This window comes from Chiloscyllium plagiosum, unplaced genomic scaffold (genome assembly GCF_037043375.1).
Source record: "Chiloscyllium plagiosum isolate Xiang-an unplaced genomic scaffold, Cpla_swu_hap1 HiC_scaffold_27, whole genome shotgun sequence".
NCBI classification, from domain to species: domain Eukaryota; kingdom Metazoa; phylum Chordata; class Chondrichthyes; order Orectolobiformes; family Hemiscylliidae; genus Chiloscyllium; species Chiloscyllium plagiosum.
This window is the reverse complement of record NW_028270165.1, coordinates 79,958,309-79,974,187: the sequence shown is the minus strand read 5'-3', so window position 1 is coordinate 79,974,187 and position 15,879 is coordinate 79,958,309. Positions and strand designations below refer to the sequence as shown.

Sequence of the window (15,879 nt, the reverse complement as noted above, 5' to 3'; positions counted from 1 at the left end):
CCACCAGCGAGTCCTCACTGGGGAGAGGCCCTTCAGCTGCTCAGAGTGTGGGAAGGGTTTCACCCACTCCTCCCACCTGCAGAGGCACCAGTGAGTTCACGTGCCATTGCAGGGGGATTGAAGGAGTGACGGCCGAGTGCCATTATTGACTGGACTATCAACCCAGTTCCGGGGACTCCCGGGTATGAATTCCGCTGTGGCAGTTGGTGGAATTGGAATTCTGTTGGAAGTCTTGGAGTTCAGAATCTATAAATGAAACCATTTTCATGGTGGGGGGGAATCCCATCTCATTCACTCACATCCTTTTGAGGAAAGGATTCACTCAGTCACCCGAGCTGTATCATTTACCTGGTCTCACCAACAGGTGACTCCAGACCCACAGCAGTCTGTTGACTCTACACTGCCCCAACTCTCCAATCACCCTCCCCCAGTAGATGGGCTGGGAGAATCTTACAGGGAGACAGGGTATGGATTGCTGAGGGAGGCAATACTTGCTCTGGATTAAGGTTGTACCAAGGATCCAATTACAAAGGGACAACTTGGTAGTTACCAACAGTAAAGGAAGTGAGGTGGGGTGGTATTTGCGCGCTTTGACCTACAGTTGTTTAAAAAGCAGCTACGTTTTCCATGCCTTTTTACTGGGGGATCTGAAGCTGTAACAAAGTTGGGTCACAATAAAGGTTACCTGAACTTACCGCCGGGCTCAGACTTTCATTGAAAGCTTTGAGCTCCAAGAGGTTTTTGTTTTAAAGCTGCTAATTTCTTTCAGCCTCCTACACTAAGTTTCCAATGTCGTGTACCAGATGGAGCAGTGAATGAGGAGCTAGTATTGTTAGAAATTGTAAACTTTTCAGGAGTGCATGTACTGTGTTGTTACATCAGCATTGTAAAGTTTACTGGTAACACTGGGAGGTATGGGCTGTATTCACTAGAAACGATGTGGAGGAGCCAGTGTTGGACTGGGGTGTACAAAGTTAAAATTCACACAACACCAGGTTATAATCCAACAGTGCTTTATTTGGAAGCACTTGCTTTCGGAACACTGCTCCTTCATCGGTTAGCTGTGAGAGAGGTATGAATAAAGGTGAGGGCTTGCATTTTCCTAAAACAGGGGTGGGCAGGACTTGTACAGTTAAGGGTAGAGCCCTGGACCATGTTGTGAAACAGAGAAACATTGGGGTGGAGGGGCATTTAGATACATAGTTCTTTGAAAGTTGCATCATTAGTGGACAGGGTGGTTAAGAAGGCATTTAGCACCATTGCCTTTATTGTTCCCCCCACTGCGTATAGGAGTTGGGACATCATGTTGAGGTTGTACAGGATGTTGGTGAGGCCACTTCTAGAGTACTGAGTACAGTTCTGGTCACTCAGTTACTGGAAGAATACTGTGCTGTACATCTCTATGACTCTATAAAAGAGCCATTACAAATTTGATGGACAAAACAATTGCCTTTTGAGAGAGATAAATGGGAGCATCAATATTTAAGTAAACTTCCAATTTTTGTTTTCCTCCCAAAGTCTCTGTTTTGTCGGGGACAGTGCAAGCCAGTAGGCCTTGCAACTCAATCTCATCTTGTCCCCACCCAATATTCAAAGGAAATTAAGGGATGATGAAAAATACTGGCTTTGCCAGTGATGCTCACAGTCCATGAACAAATAAAACAGATTAGGGTGCTGCCATCACTGCATGTGTCAGAATTAAGTGATCAGAAAAATTCTGAACTCACACTACACACAGTTTGTGCACAATGCCATCATGTCTACTAATTCTGATCATTTCAATTGATATTCAGTCTGTACCAAATTCAGAGCAGCCACGGTTTATGTTTCATTGGCAATTCTACATGTTTACTCTCTATTATCACAATCTCTTTGACGTTGTTATATGTATTTAATCTTTAGATTGGTTGTGTCATTTAATTGTGAAACAGACTGAAAATTCACAACTTCACCAAATGCCAAAACATTTTTTTTAGGATGTTTGGGCACCAGCACTGACAAATAAAATATCAAAGAAATACAAAGTTATCAGGAGAGATACATATCTTGTTTAACCAAATACATTGGCAGTGCAGAGAATTTCAGCAAAGTGCAATAAATATTCACTTTGTACCCCTTATTCAACTCATTCAAGAATTTCAAATTGAGCTTGAGGTAATTCAAGAGCAAATGGCAACATTCGTTTGTTAATACACTCACCATAAACTCTGATAAAAATAATCTTTCAAAGTAACAATGTTTAATCCCAAATGGAGCAATTAAGTGCAAAGTTACTTTCAACCATTTGATAAAACACTGCAAATTTTATTTCTTATGAAAAACAATTTTATAGTTTTGATAAGATCTTTACAAATATATTAAACAAAATAGCTTTCCTGTGTATCAATATTTACAACAGTTATGCAGCTATTATTTGGCAATTGACCAACTAATTGAAATAACTTCAGAATAAATTAGCTGCTTCATTATAATACATTAAGATATTTTAATAAAGTCATGAAAACGAAATCTTTAACACAAAGTTAAATAAAATACAAAACCATCTTACAGAATTCAATTCAAATCATATCTGTTGAATCACTAAAAGATGATGCTCAATGTACCAATGACAGACAATCACTGGTAATGAAGGAAAAACATTGTGAAGAACATATATATCTCAATTATATCTTAAATGAATATCTACTTTGTCTTGGACAACAATGACTGAAAGTTTTTTTGTCAAATTGAAAACTACAATAGCAAAGCTTTAGAAAATCCATCACTGAGCCCAACCTCGAATCAATGTTTTTTTCAGGAAATCCTTTTCAGATTTCAGGCTTCTCCAGCTACAATTAGCACAAAGGGAAAGGATGAGCAATAGCAATATCTTGGCTCTCACCCAAGTATTCTCCAAAGGAAAAAAAAATGCATCTCGATGGGAACATGAATAAGGAAGGAATCAGAGGGATATGGGCCAAATGCTGGCAAATGGGTCACTAGGTTACTTTAGGATATCTGGTCGGCCTGGACTGAAAGGTTTGTTTCTATGTGCTCATTACAGATACTCCTCTTCTGTGATCCCCAGTCATCTCCCCATACCAGCTGTACTTTTCATGAAATAATGTGACAATTGTTGACTTCTATCAACCTCTTCAATCCTGAGAAATTTCCTCTCTCTGCAAAATGTGGTTCACGTTGGCAAGTTCAATCCTCCTCTGTTCCTCAGGAACGCACTTTATAATGTGCAATGTTCTCAACAGCTGTTTAACATTCAATGGGGAAACTACTTTCAGTCCAACAGTTAGACAGAATTTCTCTGAAATGTTTATAGCAAATGCACTGCTCCCACGAGAGCTCGTGGGGCCACAGTTAAAATGCTTTTAACAGTCTTTTCCTTTTAAATTTCCCTGCCTTTCCAGGATAGAAATTTTCTCCCAGAAATTATTTGCCCTGAAAAAAATCCAGCAGTAAAATGATTATGGAGCTATCAGTAAAAATGTCTCAGTTGGATTATCCAAGGTTAGAAATGGAAGAACATCTCTCTTCAAGGTTACAGCTCAATTTGCCCTTTCAGCGTTCCTTGAAATTAAGGTGTTCCATCATAGTGTTTAATCATGATCCATTAAAAGCAGTATCTACTCTCATCTGAGTGCAGAACCAACTCAACTGACTGAACAAGCAAAATAGCTTTTCTGTATGCACTTTAGATGTGACATCCTCTCCCTCTCTCTCTCTCTCTCTCTCTCTGTTGACCCAACAGGATTATCAGGGCTATCGAGTAACGTTTGCTGATCTACAGTTTGCTTCTGCTGGTTAACATAAGCATTTAATAACTGCCAGCCTGGTCATCCCCAAAGTCAAAGAACAGACTGTTCACCTGTGCCTGAGCAGAGGATAAATTTCACTTGGAACAGATCACAAAATGACAACAGTTACCAGTCCCACAACTCATGAGTTTCCATGGACAAAGTTAAAAATCACACAACACCAGGTTATAATCCAACAGATTTGTTTGGAAGCACTAGCTTTTGGAGCACTGCTCCTTCATCAGGTGGTTGTGGAGATTGCGATCATGGTCACGGAATTTATAGTCAAAGGAGTCAAGTATTATGGAAATGTGATACATTAAACAATTTTAGATTAAATCTTTCATCTTTTAGAATGGGTTTCTGCTCTTTGGTATGTTAATCCCAGAATTTGGTTTTAATTAACTTCTCAAAAATGCCATTGAAATGCAGAGCTTTTTGAACAGAGGTGTGAATTCTGTTTGTGTCCCAATGTCCATTCAGACTGACATTTTTCTTAGAAAAGCTCTGTACTTAAATTACATTCTTGAGAAGGTAAATTATAGATCATGGTGGATTGGCAGTGCTAAATTACCCACAGTGCCCAGAGATGTGCAGGTTAGGGTGGATTAGCCATGGAAAATATGGAGTAAGGGGGTGTGTATGGATGGGTAGCAATATGGAGGGCCAATGTGGAATAGATGGGCCGAATGGCCTGCTTTCACATTGTCAGGATTCTGTGACCCTCCCCAACAAAGGCACATTTTATCTGCATCTATCCTGTCAAGCCCCTTTCAGAATTCTACTGGTTTCAATAAGATCACTTCTGATTCAGAGAGATATACAGCACAGAAACAGACCCTTTGGTTCAAATCGTCCATGGATTCTCAAACTGAACCTCGTCCCACTTGCCTGTATTTGGCCCATATCCCTCTAAACCTTTCTTTTCATGTACCCATCCAAATGTCATTTAAACGCTGTAACTGTCCCTGCATCTCCCACTTCCTCAGCAAGTTCATTCCTCATGTAAACCACCCTCTGTCAAAACGTTGCTCCTCAGGTTCCTTTTACATCTCTCTTTACACCTTAAAAAATGCCTCCTACGTTTGAGCTGCCCTACACTAAGACCCTTTTTATTCACCTTAGCTCCACTCCATGACTTTATAAGTCTCAACGAGTGCAGCCCTCAACCTCCTGTGTTCCGGCAGCTGGAACTGACAACTGGAAGCGGCAGAGACAAACCACTATAAATGCCGGAGGAAACATCACAAAAGCACTTCAGAGGAGGCTCCCAAGCACTCAGGATGTCACCTAGACAGGGGACGAAACGTCTGCAACACAAATTCCCAGCTCGGCGAACAGAACCACAACAACGAGCACCCGAGCTACAAATCTTCTCCCAAACTTTGAAGTATTCTTCCTCTTACAGGGTCACCCAGAGCTGCACCCGGAAAGTGGCCTCACCAACATTCTGTACCTCAACAAGGTGTCCCAACTCAATGGTGTGAACAGTGGAGGCAATGCTGCTGAATGCCTTCTTAACCACCCTGTCTAGCAGTGATGCAACTTTCAAAGAACTATGTACCTGAACTCCCCCCATATCTCTGCTTTACAACATGACCCAGGGCCCTACCATTAACTGTACAAGTCCTGCCCTTCTTTTAGCAAAACGCAACCGCTCGCTGTTATTCATACCTCTCTCATACACACGCTCTCTCTCTCAGTCATATACATGTACACACCCCCCCACCCCCCCGAACACACTCACAGGCTTATACTCCATCACACTCACACTTTACCAAATGTTCACAGTCTTACGCACACTCGCATGCACAAACTGACATGCACACAATCACACTCTCTCATGCACGCACAACTTTATGGAGTGAATTTGTATTGGCAGAATTATATTTGCAGATATTCAATTTTGCTCAAAAAAGCACAGAATCTGCTGGCAGCCAATGCAGCCAGTCAATCCATGTAATATTTTATAAATTCCTATTTTGGAAATAGAACCAGTCTGATTCAAGATTGGGATACTGATAGACTCGAAGCTCACACCTGTAATGCATTGTCTGAGCTAAGATATCACTTTTAAAAAAAAACCTTCAGTCATCTCAAGACTATGACTTAAAAGTAGTTCTGGGATTTACGTATTAACGAACTAAAACCTGCAACCCATTCTAAAAGATGAATGGCTTAACAGCACTCTAGGTTTGTTCAATATATCCTATTAGTTGCATGATACTGTGATTTTTGTAATAAAATATGTCTTATGATCCTGCTCCACAGCTACCTGATGAAGGAGCAGCGCTCCGAAAGTTAGTGCTTCCAAATAAACCAGTTGGACTATAACCTGGTGTTGTGTGATTTTTAACTTTATCCACCCCAGTCCAATGCTGGCATCTCCACATCATATCTCGTGAACACAGCCCACACCTTGGTGCTGCCAGTAAACTTTACAATGCCGGTGAAACGACGCACTCTACACTCCTGAAAAATTTACAATTTCTAACGATACTCATTCACTGCTCCATCTGACACACGACATTGGAAACTTAGTGCAGGAGGCTGAGAGAAATGAGCAGCTTTAAAACAAAAACCTGTTGGAGCTCAAAGCTTTCAAAGTCTGAGCCCAGCAGTAAGTTCAGGTTACCTTTGTTGTGACCCAACTTTGTAACAGCTCCAGATCACCTCAGCAAAAAGGTGTTGAAAAAGTAGCTGCTTTTTAACAGCTCAAGGTCAAAGCACAGCCCCCCCACCCCACTTTCTTTACTATTGGTCACCACTGACTTGTCCCTTTGTAATTGGATCCTTGGTACAGCCTTAACCCGGAGGAAGTATTGCTTCACTCAGCGATTTCAACCCAGACCTTGTCTCCAAGTAAGTTTCTCCCCGCCCATGTGCCGGGAGGGAAAGAAGTGGGGCGAAGCAGGTGGACTCAACCACACTGCTGTCGGTCTGCAGCCACGTGTAGGCTAGACCAGGTAAAGGATGCAGCTGCGATGACTGAGTGAATCCTTTGCCACAACAGCAATTTCCTTCCCTAAAAAGGACGTGACTGAATCAGAATGGGGCTTCCCCCCCACCCCACCCGATGGTTTCATTGTTAGATTCTGACCTCCAGATTTCTGACCGAATTCCAAATCCGCTATCTGCTGCGGTGGGATTCAAACCTGGGAGTTCCAGAACTGGGATGGTAGCCTAGTCCATAATGGTACTCGACAGTCGCTGCTTCAATCCCCCTGCGATGGCACGTGAACTCCTTGGTGCCTCCGCTGGGTGGCTGCCCGAGTAAAGCCCTTCCCACATTCGGGACAGCTGAAGGGCCTCTCCCCCGTGTGGACCCACCGATGCTTCACCAGGGCGGAGGAATCGCTGAAGGCCTTCCCACATTTGGGACAGGGGAATGGCCTCTCCCCCGTGTGGACACGCTGATGCTTCAGCAGGTCAGAGGAATTGCTAAAGGCCTTCCCACATTTGGGACAGCGGAAGGGCCTCTCCCCCGTGTGGACCCGCTGGTGTTTCAGTCGGGTGGAGGAATCGCTGAAGGCCTTCCCACACTTGGGACAGATGAAGGGCTTCTCCCCCGTGTGGACCCGCTGGTGCGTGCGCAAGTTGCCCATCTGAGTGAATCCCTTCCCACACTCAGGGCAGCAGAAAGGCTTCTCACCGATGTGGATCCGCTGGTGGATCAGCAGGACCGACGCCTGGGTAAAGCCCTTCCCACACTCGGGGCAGCTGAAGGGCCTCTCTCCTGTGTGGACCCGCTGGTGCTTCAGCAGGGAGGAGGAATTGCTGAAGATCTTGCCGCACTCTGTGCAGGGGAAAGGCCTCTCCTGTGTGTGGACCCACTTGTGGGTCTGAAGGGCAGAGGAATCGTTGAAGGCCTTCCCGCACTCGGGGCAGCTGAAAGGCTTCTCCCCAGTGTGGACCCGCTGGTGCGTCCGCAACTTGCCCTCCTGAGTGAATCCCTTCCTGCACTCGGAACAAGGGAATGGCCTCTCCCCAGTGTGGACCCGCCAGTGGGTCAGTCGGGTGGAGGAGGTGCTGAAGGCCTTCCCACACACAGTGCAGGAGAACGGCCTCTCCCCCGTGTGGACCCGTCGGTGGGTCTTCAGGTCAGAAGAATAGCTGAAGTCCTTCCCACAATCGGGGCAGCTGAAGGGCCCCTCCCCGGTGTGGACCCATCGGTGCCTCAGTAGGGCGGAGGAATTGCTGAAGGCCTTCCCACACCTGTGGCAGATGAATGGCCTCTCTCCAGTGTGACTGCGCCAATGAATCTCCAGGGCAGATGGAGCACGGAAGCCTTTCCCGCAGTCGCCACACTTCCACGATTCCTCCACGGGGTGGGATTTCTCAGGTTTCTCCATGGCCGAAGCTTCAGCTGTACACAAATGCGTGTAGAGCCCCTCCTCACCGTGAATTCCTCTTTCCAGGCTGTACAACTGTTTCTGGCTCCACACTCAGTGCGCTGCCAACAGTAGGGTCACTCACCCAGACCCACCGATGCTGAAAATGTACTCAAACAGAAACCAAAAAGCTTTGCTCCTTCTCACAGAATCACAGTCAAACATTGTTGCAGTCAGACATTGACAACAAAGTGAGGACTGTAGTTACTGGACAGTCAGTGCTGGAAAAGCACAGCTGGTCAGACAGCATCTGAGGAGCAGGAGCGTCGATGTTTCAGGCATAAGCCCTTCATCTGTTAATTTTGAAACTTCCGTCCTCAGATCGCCAAATACTCTGTAAAAAGAGATTACAAAAGTCATCAGTGTCAGTCCAGGGTAGAAATTCAGAACAAGCATTTCTACTTTCTTTTCTTTAGTTATTCCACAAAATTGAAAGCACCATCTCACTCTCTCTCTCTCGGTTCTCACATTAATGTCTCTGGGAAGTGGGGGGAAAGGAGACATCAAAGCATTAACACCGACACCAGAGAGAAACTGTACATACGTTAGTAGAAAGCCAGAGTCATAGAGATACACAGCACAGAAACAGACCCTTCGGTCAATCTCTTCCGTGCCAACCCGATACCCAAAATCAATCTAGTCCCATTTGTCAGTACTTGGCCCATATCCCTCTGAACCCTTCCTATTCAAACACCCATCCAGATGCCAGCATCCACCATTTCCTCTGGCAGCTCATTCCTTACACACATCACATTCTGCATGAAAACGTTGCCCCTGAGGTCCCTTTTAAATCTTCTCCCCACCTTAAACCTATTATCTTCTGGTTCTGGACTCCCCCATCCCAAGGAAAAGCCCTTGTATATTTACACTATCCATGCCCCTCATGCGTTTATAAAAAGTCTATAAGGTCACCCCTAAGTCTCTGGCGCGGGAGGGAAAACAGCCCCATTCAATCCCTCCTCACCCGGGTAATTAAGACACATTCCTGAGTTTGCAGAGTCTGCCCCCTCCCTGGAATCACTCCAGTTGCTCGAACTGAACAGATTTTACCCGCACTCCCTCCCAGGAAGAAGAGTTGCCCAGAGGGAGGGAGTTGCACTCTGAAACGGACAGGGCCACTTCCGCGTTATGACGTCATAGATGATGCGAGGGGGCGGGGAAAGGCCCACAACAGCTCCGCCCACTTCGTTTGCGCTGCCCTGCAATTTGCAATTGGGTAATCCCTTCCTTTCAGAGAATTCCCAGAGTGTGGAAGTAGGCCACTCGGCCCAAGGAGTCCATACCGACCTCCGAAGGATAACCCACCTACACCCATTCCCCTAGTGCTCTGACTAATGCACATCCCTGAGCACTATGAGTAATTTAGCTTGGCCAATCCAACCTAACCTGGACAAAGTTAAAAATCAAACACCCAACAGGTTGATTTGGAAGGACTGGTGTTAACAGCGCTGCACCTTCATCAGGTGATTGTGGAGAATAAGATCACAAGACACAGAATTCATGGAAAAACATTACAGTGTCCTGCCACTGAAATGATATATTGAACAGACCTGGATTAAGTCTTTCATCGTTTAGAATGGGTTGCAGGTATCAATAATATGTAAATCTTAGAACTTCCTGTCAGTTATGTGTGTGCATGCATGCATGAGGGAGAGAAAAAGTCTCTTTCCGTGCTGTATATCTCTATGTCTGTACAATAACAAATGCTTTATTTACGTTGGTGTAAATATTGTTGTAAATCATAGCTGGGTACTAATAGTTAGATGTAAGGGAGAGAGTATTCCTCAAGTAGGGCACTATAAGAATCCTGGGAAATCTCTATTTCTGGTTTACTTCCTAATGAACAAACATTTGGGGGTAGCATGGTGGCTCAGTGGTTAGTACTGCTACCTCACAGCACTAGGGACCTGGGTTTGATTCTGTGTGGAGTTTGCACATTCTCCCCGGGTCTGAGTGGGTTTCCACCGAGTGCTCCTGTTTCCTCCCACAGTCCAAAGTTGCGCAGGTCAGGTGAATTCGTCATGCTAAATTGCCCATAATGTTAGGTGCATTCGATAGGGGTAAATTTCGGGGAATGGATCTGGGTGGGTTACTCTTCGGAGGGTCAGTGTGGACTTTTTGGGTGGAAGGGCTTGTTTCCATACTATAGGAATCTAATCTAATGAAGCACGAGCACCTATATGTTTAACTTTGTTTCATTTTTCTTGTTTGATTCCATGCTATGACTACACTCTTGTGTCTGATTGGTTTGAGAGACTGGGAGATTGTGGGTTGGGTCTCAATTCACAATGTTTTATTGTTCCAGAAGGTGTAAAGGGGTGGGGGTGGGGTCAAAGCTTCAGCAGAAATCCAGCAGAGCTGAGAGCAGACCTACATTTTACTCTGTTGGAACAGGAAAATCAACAGAGGACAGAGAAACCAGGACCTGAAATCCGAGCTGACACCAGATTACCCTGTGATCAGTGCTTTCATTAGCACCTCTCCCATTGTCTTGCTTTCCATTTGACTACCCCCCTCAATTTTCAGGATCCAATCCTTGTCATTCTGAAGCCATGTCTCCATTAGGAGTCACAGATCATAATTATTCTCTTCAATGTGTGCAGTCAATTCATTTGCTTTTGTTACAATGCAGCACACATTCAGACACACCGTTTTTAGTTTCCATTTTTGTGATCTTTAGAATCCAGTTTTGATTGCTGGTATATTTACTCTCCTTGTCCCTTTCTAGCATTCTCTGATGTTCATTTCCACATCACGACATTGCTCACCAGCCTTGATTTGGATTGGCCAGGCTAAATTTCCCAAAGTGTCCAGGGATGTGCAGGTTTGGTGGGTTAGCCATGGGAAATGCAGGGTTATAGTTCCATAGTAATAGAAGCAGGAGTAGGCCATTGGCTCATCGAGCCTCCTCAGCCATTCATTAAGCTCATGACTGACCTATCCATCGTCTCAGCTACTCCTACCTCCATTGTCCCAACTACCCTTAATTCCCCTACCATTGCAAAAACCCATCCAACTGTGTCTTGAATATAATTAATGAAGCTGCCTCTCCTGATTCCTTTGCAGAAAATTCCATAGATTCACTACTCTCCAGGAAAAGCAGTTCCTCCTCATCTCTGTCCTAAATCTATTCCCCCTATTGAGTCCGAGTCTCATCTACCAGCAGAAATGACTGGATAGGGTAGGGCTTCATCCCCACAGTTCAATGAATTCTCACTTTCCAAGATGTATTCACTCATTCAGTTGCTGTCTCACAAATAAAAGATTTAATTGCAACTTCTTCTGTTCCCAGACACGGCAAAACATGTTTGAAAGCTGCTCTGAAAGTCCAGTCTTCACAACCACACTTCTGCTTTCACCGAAGATGATTAGAGTCATAAGCACAGAAACAGACCCTTCAACCCAACTCATCTGTGCCAACAAGAAATCCTAAATTAATCTAAATCATTTGCCAGCATTTGGGCCATATCCCCCTAAACCCTTCCACTTCATATTCCCATCCAGATGCCTTTGAAATTTTGCAGTAATTGTATCAGACTCCATCACCCTCTTTGAAAACGTTGCTCCTCTGGTCCCTTTTAAATCATTCCCTCTCACCGCAAACATATGCTGTCTAGTTTTGGACTCCCCTACCCTGGGTACTCATCCTATCCTGCCCCTTATAAACATCTATAAGGTCACCCCTCAACCTCCAGTGCTCCACGGAAAATTTTCACCGGCCTATTTAACCTCTTTCTGTGTCTTAAACACTCCAACTCTGGCAACAGCCTTGAAAAACCTTTCTGAACCCTTTCAAGGTTTCACAACATCTTTCCTGTAGCAGGGAGCCCAGAACTGAACACAGTATTCTAAAAGTGGCCTAACCAATGTCCTGTACAGCCACTCCATGACCTCCTAAGACTCACTTTTAAGGAACCATGAACCTGCACTCCAAGATCTCTCTGTTCTGTGACACTCCCCTTAACTGTGCCAGTCCTGCCTGGATTGCTTGACCAAAATGCAACACCTCATATTTCTCTAAATTAAACTCCATCTGCCACTCCTCGGTCCATTGGCCCATCTGATCAATTCTAATTTACAGCAAACTCTTTTTCCTCTCTTATTCCCTGCAAGCTGAAAATCACCATCCTACACACACTCCCTCCATTCTCACTTTGCTGAACCTAATCCCTGCTGTATCTCATCCTGAAGGGTCTGGTTCATGCTGATTAACAGGTGTCACAAAGGTAGTTCCGTTTTTGACTAAAAGCTTTTCCCTGGCTCAAGGAGACTCTGTCCATGACTTTTTTCAGAGAGGTAATAAACCGGCCGGGTTCTGATCAGTCTGGTTTGAACGTGGATGAAACGGATTTTGAAAGGCCTTTTGTTGATATGTAAACAGGTGTGTCTTCAGGCCAAATTGGTCATGTTTTAGAGGTGACCTGTATAAAGAAAGGGGAGTGAGCTGAGCAGTTTTAGTTCAGTATTGAACTGGTTGGCAGTTCAACAGGGAGCTATATGGAAACTCTCTCTCTTTTCCACCCCTCAACTTCAACCTATAAGCATGTGTTCCATTTATACTGGTTTTCAAAGGGAGTTGGCTTATTGGGACTGTTGTGTATATTCAGAACAGCATAACTGAGTCTAGTTGGCAAGGTTGAGTTCTGTAGGGGTTATTTATTCTGATCTTTATGTTTCATTGTGTTATTTTGTGAATAAATTTTTGTCTGTTTTAAAATCTAGTAGTCAACCGAGCTAACCTACTCCAGGTAATTTTCACTGTGCACTTACGAAATCAAATTGCAATGTTATGGTCTGGGGCTGCCTGCTTAAGAATGTTTTGAGTGGTCTGGCTTAGTCCATAACACAGGCCCACACTCACACTCAGGGGAGATATAATTGAAACATACAGAACACTGAAAGGCCTAAACAAAGTGAGCATTGGGAAGATGTTTCCATTGGTGGGAGAGACCAGAACCTGAAAGAGACTAGAAAAGGGAAGACCTTTTAGAAGGGACATAAGGAGAAACTTTTCAGCCAGAGAATGGTGAATCTGTGGAATTTATTGCAACATGAGGCTGTGGAGGCTAGGTCACTGAGGGTATTTAAAACTGAGATAGATAGGTTCTTGAGTATCAAGGGGATCAAGGGTTACGGGGAGGAAGTGGGAGAATGAGGTTGAGAAACCTATCAACCACGGTTGTGTGGTATGAGTAGACCTGATGTGCTGAATGATCTAATTTCTGCTCCTATGTTTTATGGTCTCTTGCTGTCTTGGACACAGTGTGAGAGAATTGGGAGCAGGAGTAGCCATTTGGTCTTTTGAGCATGCAGCAGCACTGAACAGATCATAACTGGATATGAATATACCGACATCTAAGTGGATAGGCTGGGACTTGTTTCACAGGAGCACAGGAAGTTGAGAAGTTTATAAAACCAAGAGGGGTGTCAATGAGGTGAGTGGCTGGTGCTGTTTCCTTCAGATGGGGGTTTCAAGATTAGGGAGCAAACTTTTAAGGAGAGAGGAGAAAGATTTTAAAAAGACATGAGGAACACCTTTTTTTGAAAGAGAGTGGTTTGTGTGTGGAATCAATATCCTAAGGAAGTGGTGGATATAGGTACATTTAAAAGACATTTGGATAAGTACATGAGTAGGAAAGGTTCAGAGGGATATGGGCCAAACTACATGGGTCTACTTTAGTTTGTGAATATATTCAGCATGGACTAGTTGGGCTGAAGTGTCTGTTTCTGTGCTGTATGACTCTGTAACTGTTCTGTACTGGTCTTAAAACCATTATTTTTGCCTTCCCCCATCACCATCCACTTTTTTGTTGTTCAGAAATCAGATGAACGCAGGCTTGAATATATTCAATGGCTGCCTGATCACAGAAAGCAATCCCAACTTCTGAACTCTTGGTAATATACCACTTGCCTTGCTGATTGCCAGTCTGGCAACTGGCAGTGACTGGTGTGGAAGGATGTTGAGGTCCCTTTGTACATCCACACATCATTCCTGACGAAGGGCTCGTGTCCACATCACCAACAATCCTGGTCCTCGGATGCTGCCTGACCTGCTGTGCTTTTCCAGCACCACACCTTTCGACTCTAATCTCCAGCATGTGCAGCCCTCACTTTCTCCACATCCCAATATATCACCATTTAAACAATGGACCTTTTTTCTGCATTTTCTTCCACAGCAAAAGCAAAATCATCACATTGTGGTAATGCATTTGCCAATGAGGACACAGACCTGGACCAACGTGTGCAGAGCCTGTTCCCCCAACCCCCGATTCACCCCATTTCCTTTCAGTTGCTGCAAGTCAACAACTGAATCTCAGAATTTAGAAAAGAGAGTGCCGTACTCACAGATGTTGGACAGAGGAAGGAGGTTGTAGTATGGGGTGAAGCTCAATCTTTATTCAGAGAGAGAGGAGCAACAACAGCAACTTCCGCATTCAGACAGTAGGGGCGCTCTGATTGGCAGGAGGACTAGTCGCTTTCCGGTCCTCCAGTGCCTCCCATTGGTCCATCAAAAGAAGGGCGCGAGCCGCGTGCGCGGACACCGAGCAGCTGGCGCAGTTTTCTTGCTGACTCCGAGGAGCATGCGCAGTGCTTGCTGCCACAGAGACGCTGGAGACCCTGGGAGGTGGTATTACTGACAGATTTGAAACGTCCAAATGCCAATAGGAGAAAAAAGGCTGGAGCCACTTTCTTTTCCCCATCTGTGGCTCGACTTCTTAGTCCTTTTGCATTTGTTTGGCTGCTCAACTTTTGTATATCTTTTCCCCAGGGTCGGGGTCCTTAACGAGAGGGCATAGGTGTAGGGTAAGTGGGGAAAATTTGAGGGACTTCGGATTAGAAAGAAAAACAGTGTGAAAGTTAATTGGCCTCAAGAAATGCCCTCTCTTACACCCCAACAAAAATAGATTGTTCACAGCCTATTGATCACTCAGTGGGAAGAATGTTGTGAAACTTGAAAGGATTCAGAAATGACTTATAAGGATGTTGTTAGGTTTAGAGCTACAGGGAGAGGCTGAAAAGGCTGGGACTGTTTTCCCTGGAGTATTGGAGGCTGAGGGGGTTTATAGAGGTTTATAAAATCATGAGGGGCATAGATAATGTAAATAGACAAGATATTTCCCCTGGGGTGGGGAGGTCCAGAAGTAGAAGTAGTTTAGGGTGAGAGGGGAAAACTTAAGTGTCCTATGGGGCAATTTGTTTCACGCAGAGAGTGGTTTGTAAATTGAATGAGCTGCCAGAGGAAGTGATACAATTACAACATTTAAAAGGTATCTGGATGGGGACATGAACAGGAAGGTTTACAGGGATATGGGCAAAGTGCTGGCAAATGAGACTAGGTTAATTTAGGATATCTGGTCGGTCGGGACCAAAGGCTTTGTTTCTGTGCTCTACAATTCTATGTTTTTTTTTCGACATAGTCTGATCCAATTTTACAAGACTAGGAATACGACATTCACCCATTACAGCCTGTCCTCAACTGTGGCCTAACTGCGCATATTTCAATGAGAGTTTCAAAAGATGTCTGCAGCTTTTTTATAAAATTAGACATGCTTTAATAATGTTTCTGAATATATCATTTTAGCTATTCTTAATTTTAAAAATAAGCTATTTCCCAGGTAGAGTCATCACCATCCATTCTCTCTCCCTTTTCTTATCGGTTCCTGAATCCTGGCACCAGGCAGACACCAATATCATCTGGC

General features: G+C 44.4%; 1 protein-coding gene across 1 annotated transcript; it reads right to left on the bottom strand.

Moving 5' to 3' along the window:
- Window positions 1–1,999: 1,999 nt before the first annotated feature.
- Window positions 2,000–14,606, bottom strand: LOC148144654 (uncharacterized). The gene is made up of 2 exons (XM_087975015.1): window positions 14,525–14,606; window positions 2,000–8,513 (listed from the first exon to the last, which is right to left on the bottom strand). The coding sequence occupies exon 2, from the start codon at window positions 8,138–8,140 to the stop codon at window positions 7,004–7,006; it is 1,137 nt and encodes a 378-aa protein (XP_087831141.1). The 5' UTR covers window positions 8,141–8,513; window positions 14,525–14,606; the 3' UTR covers window positions 2,000–7,003.
- Between the last annotated feature and the right edge of the window lie 1,273 nt (window positions 14,607–15,879).

Bases quoted from the DNA above. Each gene is read 5' to 3' on its own strand.
- LOC148144654 (XM_087975015.1), bottom strand. From the start codon at position 8,140: ATGGAGAAACCTGAGAAATCCCACCCCGTGGAGGAATCGTGGAAGTGT.